The sequence below is a fragment of the Oryzias melastigma genome, linkage group LG22 (assembly GCF_002922805.2).
Source record: "Oryzias melastigma strain HK-1 linkage group LG22, ASM292280v2, whole genome shotgun sequence".
NCBI classification, from domain to species: Eukaryota; Metazoa; Chordata; class Actinopteri; order Beloniformes; family Adrianichthyidae; genus Oryzias; species Oryzias melastigma.
Genome location: NC_050533.1, coordinates 1624726 through 1641763, shown reverse-complemented (window position 1 = coordinate 1641763; position 17038 = coordinate 1624726). Strand labels below are relative to the sequence as shown.

The 17038-nt window shown below is 44.5% G+C and overlaps 1 protein-coding gene across 1 annotated transcript in view; it reads right to left on the bottom strand.

Annotated features, from left to right (window-relative positions):
* The window catches only part of trip11 (thyroid hormone receptor interactor 11), a 20808-nt gene extending 4682 nt beyond the window's left edge, over positions 1 to 16126 (bottom strand). The window contains exons 1-17 of the mRNA XM_024274874.2: positions 15514 to 16126; positions 13580 to 13656; positions 12984 to 13094; positions 11402 to 11710; positions 11107 to 11175; positions 10560 to 11043; positions 10435 to 10475; positions 10261 to 10359; positions 10018 to 10185; positions 6687 to 9680; positions 6479 to 6619; positions 4329 to 4522; positions 4076 to 4239; positions 3900 to 4003; positions 3726 to 3825; positions 550 to 631; positions 284 to 398 (exon numbers count right to left, since the gene is read on the bottom strand). Coding sequence (XP_024130642.1) covers positions 284 to 398; positions 550 to 631; positions 3726 to 3825; positions 3900 to 4003; positions 4076 to 4239; positions 4329 to 4522; positions 6479 to 6619; positions 6687 to 9680; positions 10018 to 10185; positions 10261 to 10359; positions 10435 to 10475; positions 10560 to 11043; positions 11107 to 11175; positions 11402 to 11710; positions 12984 to 13094; positions 13580 to 13656; positions 15514 to 15652 — 5391 coding nt within the window. The 5' untranslated portion in view covers positions 15653 to 16126. The remainder of the gene's footprint in view (positions 1 to 283; positions 399 to 549; positions 632 to 3725; positions 3826 to 3899; positions 4004 to 4075; positions 4240 to 4328; positions 4523 to 6478; positions 6620 to 6686; positions 9681 to 10017; positions 10186 to 10260; positions 10360 to 10434; positions 10476 to 10559; positions 11044 to 11106; positions 11176 to 11401; positions 11711 to 12983; positions 13095 to 13579; positions 13657 to 15513) is intronic.
* Between the last annotated feature and the right edge of the window lie 912 nt (positions 16127 to 17038).

Sequence of the window (17038 nt, the reverse complement as noted above, 5' to 3'; positions counted from 1 at the left end):
ACAGTAATCTTTAATATGAAGACACGGGCCGCAAATCATCATCCTGCGGGCCGCAAATGGCCCGCGGGCCGCGAGTTTGAGACCCCTGTGTAAGGTGGTCCCTGAGTGAGAGAGGGGTGTAATGAAGAAAAGAAAAGCTACAAACTCAGTTCTGTCACATTTATGTCCTTCAATCTGCAGGAGTTTATTCTCACTTATTGAGTCTTCATCTTAATCGTCCTCCATCTGATCAGTCAAATGTTAAAGATGTCCAGAACCAAACTGAGGTCCAGAAACCACTCACCTTATCCACGTCTTCTCGGGTCAACCCCAGCACACTTCCCATGAGCCTCAGCACGTCGGCGCGCTTGGCCTTCGGCGTGTGGAAGTAACCCAAGAACAGGTTCCGCATCAGAACCCTGCAGGCATGAGATGCTGGTTAGACTTCTCTGATTGGACGGAAACACCTGAAACAGCTGATGTTAATAAACAACAAAAAGGAGCAAAGATTTCTTCTTTTTTTTTAATTCTCCAGATGACTCAGACTACTTCCTGGTCTCATTAACTCACTTGTCTATCTTTCCTTCAGTGCTGTTGAGGAGGTTCATCAGCTTCTTCTGCGCCTCCTCCAGCATCTCCTGCCGGACATCGACTGAGGAGGAAACGGATCAATCGTCATCCAAACCGCAGACTCACATTCATTCTAAAGAAACGGACCCAGATCCAAGACATCTCCATGGCAACGCCACAGATCCTCCAACAGCTCAGTAAAGTGGAAGTCATCAGCTCGATGGAGCCACGATCAACATGTGAGAAAAGGTTTGGAAATGAAAGAAAACCTGGTTCTTTAAAAAGGAAATAAATCTGGAATCATTTTGGTTTTTCTTCTCTTAACTTTTAACAGTTTTTCTAAGGACCACTGAGATGTTTCTGCTCCAGGTTTTGATGCAAATATTCTATCCCGCCGCCGCCGCAGCAGCAGCCATCCTGGACTGGAGGACCAGATTGTTTCTATTCTTCTTTCTTTGCACCTTACATAAAATGTGACCCCCACCTGCTGCTCAAAACTCACCAACACGTGCACGCCCCTCACACCCGGTGAAATGTCGGACACATCACAGCGGGAGAAACCGTCAGAACATAAATGGGGTCAAAATCTCTTACGGGACTCAAAAACCAAAACACGTGTCAGGGATGTCCAAAGAAAGTTTGAAATTATTATGGGATGGCCAAGGTACCCAAGGGTGGCAAAGTTTGACATTTGGTGTTTTTACATTTTCACACAACATGTCATTTTTGTTTTAGCAATCTTCACAAATTTCCTTCTGTCGCCTCTTCACTGGGAGGATATTTAGGACAAAACGCTGAAGTTTTATTTAGAAGTTGTAGGTTATAAACTGTTTACATGGTAAGCTGAAAAAAGAGGAGTTTCTCTGTTGATCTCACAATTTTTAAAACCAGATTATGGTGAAAATGTAAACCACGAATCAAACTATATAACATACAATATTAACATATTAGGAATGTGGGCGTGGCTAACAAAAACCACCGTTGCTAAGGAAATCCAAAAGTTTATTTTTGCTGATTCTTCTCAAAATGACAACAACTTGTTTATCGCCTCCAGGTGACCTAAACCTTAAATGGTTGCTATGGCGATAAAGCCAACAGAAAAGGCACTATAAAATTAAAGGTGGTAATGAACGGGTTAATGCAGCTCGAATAATTCTTTTATTTAGGAAACAAAGAGTGAATAAAACCAAAAGAAAAGCCTTTACAGATGTTCTGCAGGTACTAATAAAACATGTTTCTATGTAATTGTTGAAGAGAACAAGTTTTAATCTTTATTTCATTAACTTTTTTGTTATTTTTACTTACTTTTTTTTCCAGTGTGTTTGACCAAATCCTTTGAACCAAACGTGGGAACAGGATTTTCACCTCCCAGATTTTGTAAAAAAATTGCACCAAAATCTTTTTTTTTTTTTTTTGCACCCTATAAATGAGGAATAATTCATCTTTGATACAAGAAAAACTCTGAAATGTCTGCAGAAACCCGTGAAATCTGAAGTTTACTCATGGCTGAGTGGCCTGTTCTCCCAGGTGATCAATCATCGATCCAAGCAGGTCATGAATGTTCCTGTGGGTCACGACTTCCTACATGCAGATACCATCTCAGTCCAGTTCTGGACAAACACGGTCTGAACGGAGGTGACAGAAACAGGCGTCTGAGAATGAGCTGAGGTCATGTTCATACCTGATAAGAGCCGAACGTAGAGTCACAATTCACATGCAGGCGTCTAAAGAATTTGAGTTTCTGGAAATCGGCCAATGAGCCGTCTGTTCCAAAGCTGCCGTGATGCAGAAAAAGAAGCAGACGGCTTCTGTGGCGTCTCCAAAGAAGGAGAGAAAACGACCTTAAGGAGATCTGTAGACTTCATGGTTTAATATGAAGAGTGAAAACATACAAATAAACAAATACAATCACTCAGTCAACTGTGTTTTGTGAAAATGCCAAATGAACTTGAAGCCGAGCGGCGTACGGCCCCCAGTAACCCCGCCTCCCCGTCCACATCCGACCAGGAAAGTCTGAGCTGAATGTGACAAATCCATGTAAAAAAATTACTTTTTTTTTTCAAAATGGCATCTTTTTTTGTTTTATCTCCATAGCAACCATTTTATGTTTTGGTCGCCTGCGGATACCGAACAAATTGATGCAAGTTTCAAAAGAATCTGTTAAAGTAAAATTTTAGATTTCCTTAGCAACGAAGCTTATTTCTAACCACACCCACATTCCTAATATGTTCACATCCTCATATCCTTTTGCTCATCTCTAACCAGGGATCCATACATGACGTTTCAAAGTTATTTTGTTTAAAAGTCTGCGAGTAGCAGGAGAACGCCACTTTTGAGAGCTCGCCACAAACACCGTTCAAAATCTACAACTTGTAATTACATGTTTTTTTACCAATTGATTTCCAACGATGCTTGAGAAGTTAGGATGCACAAAATTCATTTTCGCTGGAACTAAGTTTGAGTAAATTCTGGAGAGTTTGTGCGCATGTGAGGTCACATTTTCCGTATGCCAAAATAATCTGCTCCTTGCAGTTAATGAATGTTGTGGGCCAAAAAAAATTGATCCAAAATATTAGAAATAGATAAAGCAAAAATATATATTTATAAATTGGAGCGTTAAAAATGAAACTCGGTGGAAGAAGTTTCTAGAATTATTCAACTTCTTAAAACTGTCACTTAAGCAGAATGACCTATGTGGTCATATAACCCAAAATGTGGTCATGAGGACGCCACGTCTGAAGATGTTCATCAAACTTTAGATTTTATGAAATCATTGAGTCAATAAATGCAGTGATGCATTCAAGTGTTTTCGTAAACGATGATCTCCTTGGAGGTATCCGAGATTAGAAGTAAACAGCCGTGACTGTAATCCGTAATTTCACATCAGTTTCTTCCATGACCGTTTCTGAGTTGAGATATCTGGATGTGATTTGAACTTCAGGGCCACCGTACCAACGTCTTTTGTTTGTATCTACCTTGTAAATTGATTTTTGTGCTAACTCTGGTATATTTATTTGCTAAAATGTTGTTTAATATGTATTTTCCTCATTTAAATACATTTAATAAATATAGTTAATGATGAATAAATACAAAAAGACACATTTATGGTTTTTATTTTTACAGCTTTGACCCCACAATCCCTTTAAAACAATAAACACGCCGACGTTCAGACTCACTTTGCCTCTTCAGCTCCTCAATCTGCTCCTCCTTCAGGTCCAGCTGATCCGTCAGACGAGACGCCGAGTCCAGGGCGGCGTTGGCCTCTTCCAGGTTCAGCTGAAGGAGACAAACGTGAACACGTGTTGGTTTTTTTCTCCATGTCTGCTCGTCCGAGTGAACGTCTGACGTACCTGCAGAGCAGATGCTTGCTCCTGCAGGAGCACAGCTTTCCTCCTCCACTCCTCCTTCTCCCGCCTGTGCTTTTCCAGTTCAGCCGTGTACATGGATTTCTCCTCTGACAGCAGAAAAGAAAGAGGATTCAGAGTCTGAAGCAAGAAAAATGGTTGAAACGTTTCTGCAGCCCCACCTTGTTGAAACTGCTCTAGCACCATCTGCAGGTTGGAGAGCGACACTGCGTACTGGTTGACCTGCTCCTGAGAGGTTCTGAGCTGCAGCAGCGTGTCGTCTCTCTGCTTCACCACCATGCTCAGCTGCTCCTGCAGCGACTCCACCTGCATGCTGGCCTGTTGGCTGCAGAAAAGGATCATGGGAGAAATTTGTGCAACAAAATCTGAGCTGTTGAGGTGAAATCAGAAGCGGAGCTTTTCGTTTCTGCTCACCTGGCGCTCTCCACTGCAGTCGAGGAGGTGGCCAGCTTCTCGTCCAGCAGCGCCACCCGCCTGCGCAGCTCCGCCTCCCTGTCCTCGGCGGACAGCGCCTCCCTCGTATAGGAGTCTTCGATCTCCAGCAGGTGGTTCCTCAGCCGCTCCAGCTCCAGGTTCAGGCGCTGCTCCTTATCCCTCATGTGCTGCAGCTGGAAGCAGACGGATGTTTCAAACCACACCACGGAAATCCAACATTCTGACCTTAAATACTCACTAAATAACCTGATGATGTAACAAACTTAAGAAACGGTTCAATTTTGAGACTAATTTTAGGTCAACAATAATTTGTAAACAGGATTTTAAATAGGCAGTTAGACTAAGATTTAAAAAAAGCAAGAATTGCACAAAGGAACATAAAAAGCAAATGTGAACATTTAAGGTCTTTTTTGGAAAAACGAACATTGTAAACAAAGTGTATTGTAGCTTTAAAGAAGATATTTGCATCTTTAATCCACTAAATCATTTTAAAGAAGTGATCAGAAGACAAGATGAGCTTTAAAGTCCCATTCCAATAATCTTCTGGCCCATTTTCAGAGTTTTTTTAATTATAATGACAAAAATAAAAAATTCTGTTGTTTTCTAGAACATAGTTTCTGCAGAGCAGCAGGAGATCATTAAAAATTCACCTCTGAGTCGTGAGCGGGACTGTTGATGTCTCCACTAATTTCCCATCACCCCTTTGTTTACACTCTATCCTGCTAGCTTATAGCATCTCACAAACCCAAGCTAACATTAGCGTGACCAAAGAAACGGCAGCAACATCATTTCTATCCAGACGTCCAGTTCTGATCCAGATTCCAGCTCAGATGAGGAAAACAAAGACGTTCATGGATCTATTTGTAAGTGGATGCATCAGAATGGGGCGGAGCAGAAAGTTTGTGGCTCCGCCCATTTCAGTTAATGCGTAACAAACTCGAGTTTTTTCCAACCACAGGTTTTTGTTTGCTCCTGATCCAACGTGATTTGTATGAAGTAATACTTTTTAAGTAGTTTTAATCTGAAATTCTGGTTCATATGTCCTCCATCATGAGAAATTTTGGAAAGAACAAGTTAGAGACCAAAAACACAATTTTCATCGGAAAGGGTCTCTAAAAAAATCTTAAAAAATCTTTAAAATACCTTAAATATTCCCTATAACCCCTTAAATTCTTTCAAAACCCTAAAATATACATTAAAACTCTACTTTATAGTCCCTCAAAATTCTTTTTTTCTTTAAAAACTTTTAAATATCCCTTAAAATTAAAAGCCCTAAAATTAATTCATTATTAAAAGCCTCTCAAAACACAAACTAAACAAAAATGGCAGCAACATCAGAGCGATCCAGACGTTCTGATCCAGATTCCAACTCAGACGAGAATCTATTTGCCTGCATCAGAATGGGGCGGAGCAGCGAGCTTGTGGCCCCGCCCAGTGGATTTTCTGATTCACAAATACAAACTTTTTCTAACTGATTTACAACAATTTAAATAAATATTTAGAAATACAAATTGAATCTTAATTTTCTTTATAAATGTCCTCCATCATAAGAAAAATGCCGCAAGAAGATGTTAAAAAACATTTTCTCCAGAGGTCAGTTACAGTTTATTCACATTCAAAAGCTTCAAAGCTGATAGTTCTGAAAAGGTTTTAAAATATCATTTTTGAAAAGGTTTCCTAGAGTTTAGGATATTTACGCTTCCGGCTCGAGATCGTTTCTCTAGTCGGATGTACATGTGACCAAAGTCTCCTCAAAAAAATAAAAATCTGCAGATTTATCTGAACCTTCAGTCCAGATACGTGAGGAACATTTTAGAAACAGAAACTTCCAGCAGAGATAAAAGGTGGATCGAAATAAGAGATTTTAATGAACAGAAATCTTTGTTAGTGGAATGTTTTTTTTAAGATTCTCCTTTTTTGATTAAAAAAAAAGTTGAAACTTTATACTATTAAAACTCAGTTTTTGTTAATTAATATCAGATCTTAATTTGAAGATCCTTTTCTAAAATTCAAGGACTTTTCAAGGATCTACCAACATCACCGACACAATTCAGAGGACTTCCAAAATGAAGATGCAGCCGATTCACTCATTGATCGCAGCTCTTTAACCATCTAAAGTCTCAGATCACCTCGGCCTGCACGGCTGCAGTCTCCATCTGTTTCTGCTTGAGGGCCATCATCATCTGATCCCTCTCCTGCTGGAACAGGAAGGCCTTCTCCTGCATGGACTTCAGCTCGTTCAGCAGCTGGTTCAGCTCCCCGGAGTTCCCCTGCAGCACATCCACATCTCAGTCACCACATCCTGAGCCAGATTAGTCGAGTAATCCTGACACCGACCTGCTGTTTCTCCTTCAGCATCTTCTCCACCGTGGCCGCCTTCTCGCTCGTGGCGCTCAGCTCGAACTCCTTCTCCCTGAGCAGCAGAGACACCTGCATGTTGGTCTCCTGGAGCGCCCTGAACTCCGACTCCTTCTCTCGGGAGCGAGCAGCCACCAGCTCGTTCTCCTCCTTCAGCTTCTTGGTGTCCATCTCCAGGATGAGGGCTCGCTCCTTCAGGTTGGTGACGGCCTGCTTCAGCACCTCGTTGTCGTTGTCACGGTTACGCAGCGCCTCGCTCACCTGGAGGAGCTGGTCTCCTTTGCTCTTGATGAGGAGGTCTTTCTCCCTCACGGACCTCTGCAGGGCCTCCAGCCTCTCCCGGACCTGCTGCACCTCCTCCGCCTGGCTCCTCTGCGCGCTCTCGGAGGCGGAGGCGGAGTTGGAGAGCCGGTGGTTGTTCTCCTGGAGAGTCCGGATCACGTTTTCATTCTCCGCTAACTGGGCTTGCAGTTTCTCCAGCTCTTCCTGCAGCTTCTCCTCGTGTCCGGGCGAGGAGGCGTGGAGGCTCGAGGAACCTCCTGGAGCCACAGAGCTGTTAGGAGTCTGAGCGACGCTGTCCAGTTTACCCAGCAGGACGTCCTTGGTGGAGCTGAGCTGCGTGATGGTCTGCTGAACCTGAGCCAGCTCCATGCTCAGGTTCCCCAGGATCTTCTCCTTCTGCTCGTAGCTCTGGATGAGCCGGCCGTAGTCCACGGACAGCCGGGAGCTGCAGTCGCTGTCGGCAGAAACCTGACTCTGCAGCTTGATCAGCTCCTCCTGCAGGTGAGCCGACTCGTGCTGCAGGTTCTTGACCGTGGTGATCACCTGCTGCTTCCACTCCTCCATCTTCTTCACCTGCTGCTTCAGGGAGTCCCGCTCCTGCAGGAGCTCCTCGAACTGGTTGCTGCTGACGCCTCCAGAGCCGGCGCCGGCCTCTCCGGAGGACGACTGCAGGACGGTCACCAGCGTCTGGCACTTCTGAGTCAAGGCGTCGATCTCGATGTCCTTCTCCCGGATGATCCGGGACAGGTTCTGGATGGTCTCCTTGAACATCTCGTGGCTCCCGGTGGGGTCGTTCATTTGGGAGAGCCGCTGGTTCTCCTGCTGGAGCTTGACCAGGGCGGCCTCCTTCCCCGCCATGATGTCCATGAGGCGGTGGCTGTCCGAGCGCAGCTGGCTGTTCTCCCTGGTCTTCTCGTTGAGCACGGCCAGCATCTGCTCCTTCTCGTCGGCGGAGCGCTGCACCTGCTGCTGCAGGTACAGCAGGTCCTGAGTGTTTCCTCCCCCCATGCTGACCCGCGCGTGCAGCGCCTGGATTTCCAGATCCTTCTGCCGGATCAGCTGGGAGAGTTTCCCCACCTCGTTGTGGGAGAGCACCAGCTGGTCCAGCTGCTTGGTCAGCGTCAGGTTCTTCTCATTGAGCTGGCTGATCTCCGTCTCCTTCTCCTGGATGCCTCTGACCAGCTTCTCTATTTCCACCTTGGACAGGTCGTGCTTCTCGCTGCCGTTGTCCTGGCTGAGGGTCTGCGTCTTGTCCTCCTGCAGGATGACCTCGCCCTGCACGCGCGGCGAGTCGCTCCGGACGGTTTGCTGCAGGCGAGCGATCTCTTCGTCTCTGGCGTGGATGATCCGGTCGTAGTTGAGCGCCGTCTGCTGGTGGCGAGCGTGCGCCTGCTCCAGCTCGCTCCGCTGAGCCTGCAGGGCCTGCTGGGACTGGAGCAGGGCGGCCTGCTGCTCCTCCACGCTCCTCCTCAGCGTCTGAGCCTCCTCCTCCAGGGACGTCCCCGAGGACTTCAGCTGGGTGATCTCCGTCTCCAGCTCGGTGATGATGTCCAGAGTCTTGGGCTCGGCCAGAGGAGGAGGTCTGCTCTGCTGGTCTCTGAAGCGCTCGATCTCCTCCTTCAGGTGGTTGTTCTCCTCCTTCATGCCTCCCAGCTGTTTGTCCTTCTCCTCCAGCGTCTGTTTGAGGATCTCCGTCTCCTTCGTCACGTTGGAAATCCTGCCCTCCATCTCCGTCTGAAGGTCTGCGGCGTTCTGCTTTAAGGTTTCCACAAAGACGTCCTTCTCCTGCAGCAGGTCCGTCAGCTGCTTCTGTCCGGCCACCGTGATGGACAGCATCTCGTTGGTGTCTCTCTGGTCGGACGCCAGCTGCTCCAAATCTCTCCTGAGCTTGGAGATCTCCAGGTCTTTCTCCTGGTTGAGTTTGATGGCGGACTCGTGCTCGGCCTGCAGGGTGGAGGCGTCCATGGATCGCGCCCGCGTCAGCTCCTCGATGGTCTGCTGGTACTGCTTCACCTGCTCCGCCAGCATCTTCTCCGTCTGCGTTAGCTCCGCCTCCAGCTGGTTCTTCTCCAGCTTCAGCGCTTCGATTCTCGTGTCCTTCTCCCGGGTGGCTCTGCTCAGAGCCGCCTGGTTCTCCTTCAGCTGCTTCGTTAGCTCCTCTACGTCCAGAAGGAACTTCTCGTTCTCCTCCCTCAGCTTCTTCTCCTCCATCTTCATCTCGTACATCTCAGACAGCAGCTTTTCGTGAGACCTCCTAAACTCGTCCAATTCTCTCCTGACCTCCATCAGCTCCTTCTCCTTCCCTTCCAGCTCCTTCCTGGCTCCCTCAGCCTCTCCTCCTCTCGCGCCTCCTTCATCCATCCTGGCTCTGACCGCAGACAGCTGCTCCTCCTTCTCCTGCAGAGCTTTCCTCAGCTCTCCTGCTTCTCGGTGACGATCCCGGCTCTTCTCCTGAGCGCTCCCCAGCTGCTCCTTCAGGTCCTTCAGGGTCCGCTCCAGCTGCTGTCTGCCCATGTGCAGCTCGTTGAGGCTGAAGGCGCTGCGGCTGACCGTCTCCTTCTGCGCCTCCAGCTCCTCCTCCAGAGCCCGCTTCTGCTCCGCGGTTCTGCTGAGTTCTGCAGTCGCCCTGGACAGCTGCGCCTCCGCCTCCTTCAGCTGGGCAGAGAGCTGCTCCTTCACGGAGATCATATGCTGGAAGAAACAAACATTTACTGCTTTTAAAACTGTTTTTAAGGCGTTGAATAAAGTTTTTTTGGAAGTGTTTGAAGAGAGGATGGAAAAACAATAAATAAAATTAAAACCAGGCCTCTAGAAACTAGGGATGTCCTGATCCAATACAAGACATTTGACTTTGAGTCCTGATCCGAAACTTTTGTAACCCATTTTTAAAAATGAACAAATTTCGCAGTATCGCGATATCATCGATATCGTGAGGTACCCAGTGACTCCCAGCCCTACTAGAAACCCAAAGCGGCGTCTCCTCATGGACCCGCGGGTCACCTCGCTCCCGTCACAAACTCTCTCACACCTTAGTGGCCTCCTGGTTCTGCCGGTCCAGCTCCTCCAGCTCAGACAGGAGGGTGTCCCGCTCCTCCTCCACGGCTCTCAGGGCCTTCTCCCGTCCCTCCAGCGCCGCCGTGTCGCTCTCAGAGGCGGTTTGCTCCTCAGCCTCCTTCAGTCTTTGCTGCAGAGCGGTCTGTGGAGATGCAGACCAACGTCTTTACAAACTGAAATGTGTTTGTGTTGATGTTGTTGCTGCATGTGAACAAACCTTCTCCAGATCCAGGGCCTCCTTTTCCCGCCTCAATGCTTCAATGATGGTGTTCAGTTCGAGGATGTCTGCGTGCTCCACCTCTTCCCTCCGTTCTCCCTAAAGGTTCACGCCACAAAACTTTATTTAAAGCAGTTTAGAATCACACAAACGGCGGCTGATGTTCCTGCGTACCTCAGTCAGGCTCCTCAGTCTCTCCACCTCCTTCTCTGCAGCTGAAAATCACAAGTTTGGGTTAAAGCCTGAACTTCTTCTCGTTTCTTCAGCAGACCAGATGTCAGGAGAGTGAATCTCAGAACCTTCCAGGTTGTTTCTCAGCGTCTGGATCTCGTGCTCGAGCTGGGCCTTCTGCAGAGCCTTCCCCTCCTGCTCCTGGACTCGCGTCTGCAGCTCAGCCACAGAAGTCTGCAGGCGCGAGTAGTTCTGCAGCAGGCCGGCGTTCTCCTCCTGGACCTCGTCCTTCTCCAGCTGCAGCGACGCCTGCTTCCTCCGGGCTTCCTCAAGAGCGGCCGACACCTCCGACAGCAGCTTCTCGCGCTGCTCCGCCTCTTCATGAAGAGCGCGGACGTTCTTCTGGAGCTCGGAGGCGTCGGGTGAAGGTCCGGCCTGACTCCCACCTGCGTGAAGCTGCTCCTCCAGCTCCTCGATCCTCTCCTCATACTCGCCGAGCTCCTCCCGATGCCGCCGGGTCACCTCGGCCATCTTCTGCCTCTGGGCGTCCTGCAGAGCCGCCAGCTCGTGCTGGTGCTCGTCCATCTCGCGTCTCGTCTCATCTCGAAGCTCCTGCAGAGTCTCATGTCAGCGTCTTTGAGGTCGGAAGTCAAACGTGAGGAGGCTGAACGTTACCTGGATCAGTCTTTGTAGCTTCAGAATCTCGCCCTGGTCGCTGGAACCACTTCCTGTCGCTGTTGATGACTAAAAAAGCACAAAATAAAGTATTTTTTGATAAATATTAGAACTTTCAGTGCAATTTAGACATATTCTGATGCAAAGAAAAGCAGTTTGTCGCCATTCGGCGCTCAAATCCAAACACTCAAATCCTAAAAATGTTTAATTTAGTAGTAAAGCTCGTTAAATTAGCTAAAATAAACAACGGTCTGAATCATACAAGTACATAAAAATGAGGAGGAACTTCCGTCACCTGAGAGATCCTCCTCCAGTGAGACACTTCGGCCTCCAGACGCAGGATTTCTGAGGACAGTCGGTTGATCTCCTGCTGCGACCACAGAACGTCGCTGATGTCCACCTCGTCGCCGTGGAAACCGTGATGGGCGGGGCGGGTCAGGAAGGCGGAGGCCGAGGAGGAGGAGGAGGAGGTGGCACCGGTGGAGGAGGCGGTGGAGACGGGCAGCACCGCCGGGCCGGCGGAGGCGGACTGGGCCGAGTGTTGCAGCTTCTGCAGCTCCTCCTGCAGGCCGCTCTGCCGCGCTTTCAGGTGACTGATCTCCACCTGCAGGAAACACGAGGAACAGGTGAGGAAGACGTCCGGGTTCTGGCAGAAACATCAACTGGACATTAGATTAGAACCACTTTTACTCCCAGAGGAGCCAAAACCCCTAAACCAGGACTGTCAAACTCAATCACATAACGCGCCAAAAAGACAAAACACACCTGAGGTCACGGGAGAACAGGATAAACATTTACTGAACAAAACATTTTGAAACTTTAAAACCGTAACTTTTGAACATAATTTTGAATTAGATATGCAGAATTCCCTACAATAATGCTGGTGTGAATGCTGTGAGCTGAATTTGGCCGCTAAAGATGCTGAAACTGCTGCAGCTGAAAACGCTGAAACTGAAAACTCTGAAGCCGACGGCTGAAAACGCTGAAGCTGAAAACGCTGAAGCTGAAAATGCTGAAGCCAACAGCTGAAAATGCTGAAGTTGAAAACGCTGAAGCTGAAAACGCTGAAGCTGAAAACGCTGAAGCTGAAAACGCTGAAGCCGACAGTTGAAAACGCTGAAGCTGAAAACGCTGAAGCTGAAAATGCTGAAGCCAACAGCTGAAAATGCTGAAGTTGAAAACGCTGAAGCTGAAAACGCTGTAGCCGACAGTTGAAAACGCTGAAGCTGAAAATGCTGAAGCCAACAGCTGAAAATGCTGAAGTTGAAAACGCTGAAGCTGAAAACGCTGAAGCCGACAGTTGAAAACGCTGAAGCTGAAAAGCTGAAGCCGACAGCTGAAAACGCTGAAGCTGAAAACACTGAAGCTCATAGCCTGCTAAAATATTAGTTAAATACCAAATTAGCCTAAAAAACTAATAAAAAAACTTAGGTTAGCCAAAACAGCTAGCATATAACTGAAAAAATAGCTAACCTTCAAAGCTGTCTAAAAAACTGAACGAAGCCTAAATTAGCCAAAACAGCTAGCCTAGCATATAGCTGAAATAGGAGCTATACTCCAAAACAGCCTAAAATATTTTGGTAAATTCCAAAATAGTCCAAAAAGCTATCAGATTTACAATTTTTAAAACTGTAATTTTTAACATGATTATGAATAATAAAAATGCAGGAATATTATTCCAGAATAAATAAACTTAAACCTTAAATAACTTTCAATATTTTACTCTCTATAGAAATATATTTTGTCAAAATTATACAGGTCATTAATGACAATAAAATAAAATGATCTGGAGGGCCGGATCCGGCCCCCGGGCCGTGACTTTGACACTTGTTTTAAGCCATAGTTTGCGTGTAGATGTCGATGATCTCCTGACTTACATCCTTCTGCTGCAGGAGGGTTCTGTACTCTGCAGACTGCTGCTTGTTCTGGATCTCTGAAGCTTCCAGCTTCTCCTCCAGTTCAGCGTGGAGCTTCCTCAGCTTATCCAGCTGCAGGACGACGAAAAACACAGAAAATAAAGTCAGTAAACTGTCTAAAATGCACAATGATGTTTAATTTAAAGACCCACTCTGATGAAAATGTTGATTTATGTGTTTTAACATGTTCATTTTTCTGATGATAGAGAAAGAAAATTCAGCTCAAATTTGCATTTCTGAGTATTTATTTAGGGAGCTGTGAATCAGGAGCAGATGAATGTTTAAAAAGATTGTATTTGTGATGAAGGAAATACGCTGGGCGGGGCAACAAGCTCTCTGCTGTGGGCTCTTAGCAATGTGGAGGGGAAAGGGGGCGGTGCTTTGACCTCATTGGCTACCCAAAAATTCCCATGATTCCCCTTTTTTTCCCAAATGTACAAAGTCTTGTTTTCAAATTTTCTTTGTTTTCCATTTACGATGTCTATTTTTCAAGTTTTCAGTCTGTTTTTTGTTCACTTTCAGCTGATCCTGATTTGACCCCTTAAAACTTGACAAACCTCGGATCTCTGAGCAGAAAACGCCGTCTCCACCTCCACCAGCTTGGAGTTGGACATCTGCAGCTCTGTGGCGGCGTCTGCAGAAACAGCAGCAGGAGATTCATTCCCATTAAGAAACAACCAGACGGTCGATCGGTTCAGAAACGTTTGCTTCCCATCAGTCCCACAGATCCGGCTCAGAACGAGAAACTGCAGCAGGATCTGACCTTGAAGCTGACCTTCAGAGGTCACGCAGACGCTCTGCTGTCATGAGGAGATCCTGTGAGTTGGAGGTCAAAGTTCTCCTCCTCATGTTTGTTTTACACTGACGCTGAAAAGACTCACATCGCTCCAACTCACAATATTATCAAGAATATTTGGTTTATTTAGACTGAAATTAAACTTTTTGTATGCTTTATAAGAGAAAATGACTTAAAAGTTAACATTTCACTAGAATAAAGTAAATATTTATGTATTTATTTTTGAAAAATAAAATAAAAATGCAATGATAGTTTGGATTTGATCTGCAAAAACAAGTCTTGTTATCATCAGCTGGTTGTTCTTTGTGTCAAATATGAAATATTTTACATTTATTGACTCGAAATGATAGAAATATTATGTTTAAGTGTTAGATTTTGATAGTATAAATATTAGAAGTTACTAAAGCTGTGATATAAAACAAACAAATCCTCCACAAGTCAAGAAAAACAAAGGATTTGTTTCTGATTTAAAACCTAAACTCTGTGAGAAAAACAGATTATAAGATTCTTTCAGCTTATTTTTTCTTATCTAAAGGGATCTGAAGAAACTTTTCTTGCATTGAATGAGCAGCTCTTTGACCAGGATGAAAATGTTGGAAGTCATTCAGGTAAAAGTAGGGAAACTATTTGAGAAATTACAGCTTCAGGACCCAAAACAAACATCCCACAATTCTTTGGGAAAATTCCACAAAAACAGAATTTCTCCATCGAGTTGAAATGTGGAACGTGGAGGAACCACAGACTGGAGCTCCACATTCCTGTCATGCTTCTGTCCGAGAACCACAAACGTGGAGAACAAACTGGACTCAATTATTCACAAATCAAAGTTTGGATCTCCTGAGGTTTTCTTCTGTTAGAAAGGAGTCTTTCCTCTCCACTGTCACCTTACGCATGTTAAGAAATGAACTAAAAACATTTAAAAGGAATATTTTACTTAAAAAAAGAAAAATCCCAAAGTAAAATGTATAATTTCTTTTGGAGGTGTTTTTCTGTGGAGTGTTTGGGGCAACAATTGTCAATGTAAATAAAGATAAATGCGTCTAAAGAAGAAAAAAAAATCATGAATAGATTTAAATTTTAAATGCTACACATTCTAAATAAAATGCTTTAATCACATCTAAATTATGTAAACACTAAAAAATAAGATAAACTAATTTAAGTTTGTTAAATTATCTGTAAAAATAAATAAACTGAATGAGTTTTTTACTTTATGAAAGTCAGAAGGAAGTTGCTTTTTCAGTAATAACATCTCTACAAGGTAAATCCACAAAAACATGTTTTGTCAGATCTAAGTTTAATTTTATCTGATTTTTGTTTGTTTTTACAGATCAAAATCAACAAAATTCTTTGATTTAAAAAAAGAACAAAACTCCGTTTTAAAGGTAAAAATAAGAATTAAAAGAAGAAACTGGAATTTTGTATAAACAAAGATGTGAAATTAGTTGATCAATTCGGATCAGTTTTTAATCTTTGTTTTTATCAAAACCCAGAAATACGGAATAAATAATAAGAATAATAAATGTATTGGTACTTTTTAAACTCTTCCAGATGGTCGTTATGAACGTTTTAAGGTGTTTTGTGAAGAACTGAGTTTGAATGTTCTTGTTGTTTCTGTCACGAGAGCAGCAGAATCGACTGTGTGCTCCCACAAACCCTTCCGCCTGCACACACGGACCAGAGAAAAGTGGTTCCTACCTCCGACTTCCTCCACTCCTTCCAGCAGCATGTCTTTGGTGAAGTTGGAGATCTGACCGGTGAAGGTCGACAGACTCCCGCCGACCTGGCCGAGGGACTGGCCGAGGCCCGAGCCGAGTCCACCGAGCCACGAGGACATCCTGACCGGGGGTCAAACACGCACCAAAACAAGTCCGGGAGGGGGGCTAGCCTCGCTGTGACCCAAACCAGACCAGGATCGTTCTAGGCATGAAGTTCGGTTGACTCTGTTATTCCGTTCGGTCCTCTTCCCGCCCTTAAATTCGGTGGAAGTATCAGCTGACCCGAACTCATTTAAAACCCCGAACCCGGCTAACAACAGCTGTTTTCCCCGAGCGTCCGAAGCGGCTTTGGCGGCGTTCTAAAGCACCGTTCGCCCGCTGCTGCCTCATTACCGGACCGGGAGGAGAACCGGAACCGCCGGGTCCGCCGGAGCCACTTCGGAGTGTCGGTTCGGGAGTTTATCCAGAGTCCGAAGAGCTCAAAGTGCCACATCAACTGAGGCCATTAGCGGCTGTCAGCTTTGACGTGGACACCAGATCAGCAGCGGTGCATTCTGGGATACTGGAGGACCAAATTAGTCAGGGCGCGTTCAAAGCCCAAAGAAACAGTCGGACCACCAACAACTTTTGTAAATAAATGTACAGATGTAGATTTAATTTCAAGAATTCTCTTTGTTGAGTTTTTAATTAGGGCAAGATTAAAACAAACCTTTTTTAAATGTTTTTTTTTATTTAATTACTCTTAGATATTAAACATTGTTTTAATTTTTTCGTCATTTTCTGTTTTATCACAATTTTACAAGAATTTTAATTTATTTGACTTTGAAAATCTTTTAAGCAAAAACACATTTAATCTGTTCTTTAGTATTGATTATTTCATATGTTTTTAATTCACTAAACATTTCTATCTTTTTATAACCATATTCCATTTTTTTGTCAATTTCAAAATAAAAGATTTTGTTTTCCCGTATTTTTAGATAAATATGTTTCCTGGTTTCTCAGTTATTTTATTATAATTTTAGTTAAAATTTTGCTTTTGTTATCAACTGTTTACATCTTTATTTTTTAATTTTCATACTTAACAATTTGACCAATATTTTAATTTGTGGGATTCATTTACTTTTTTTGTCGATCTTAAATAAATTGATTTATGTAAACTGAAATTATTTTTTTTTGTATGAGATACGTATGACATTACTGGACATACTTTCCATAACCAGACTTGACTTGGATCAAAAAAGATTTATTTTATTTTGTTTATTCGATAATCTACTTATTTTTCCACTGCTGATTAAAACAGAGACATCTGTGTGAATAAACATCTTCATGTTGTCATCTTCTGTTTTTAGAACAAAATATGAATGTGAATTTTGGCAATAATATTAACTGTGATTTGTAGTTTAACACACAAACTTTACCAAAATTTTATTATCTTATTGTTATTATATTTTAGTCCAACTTAGCTTCTTCTTTTTAGATTTAATTTCAGGGTTTTTCATTTTCCC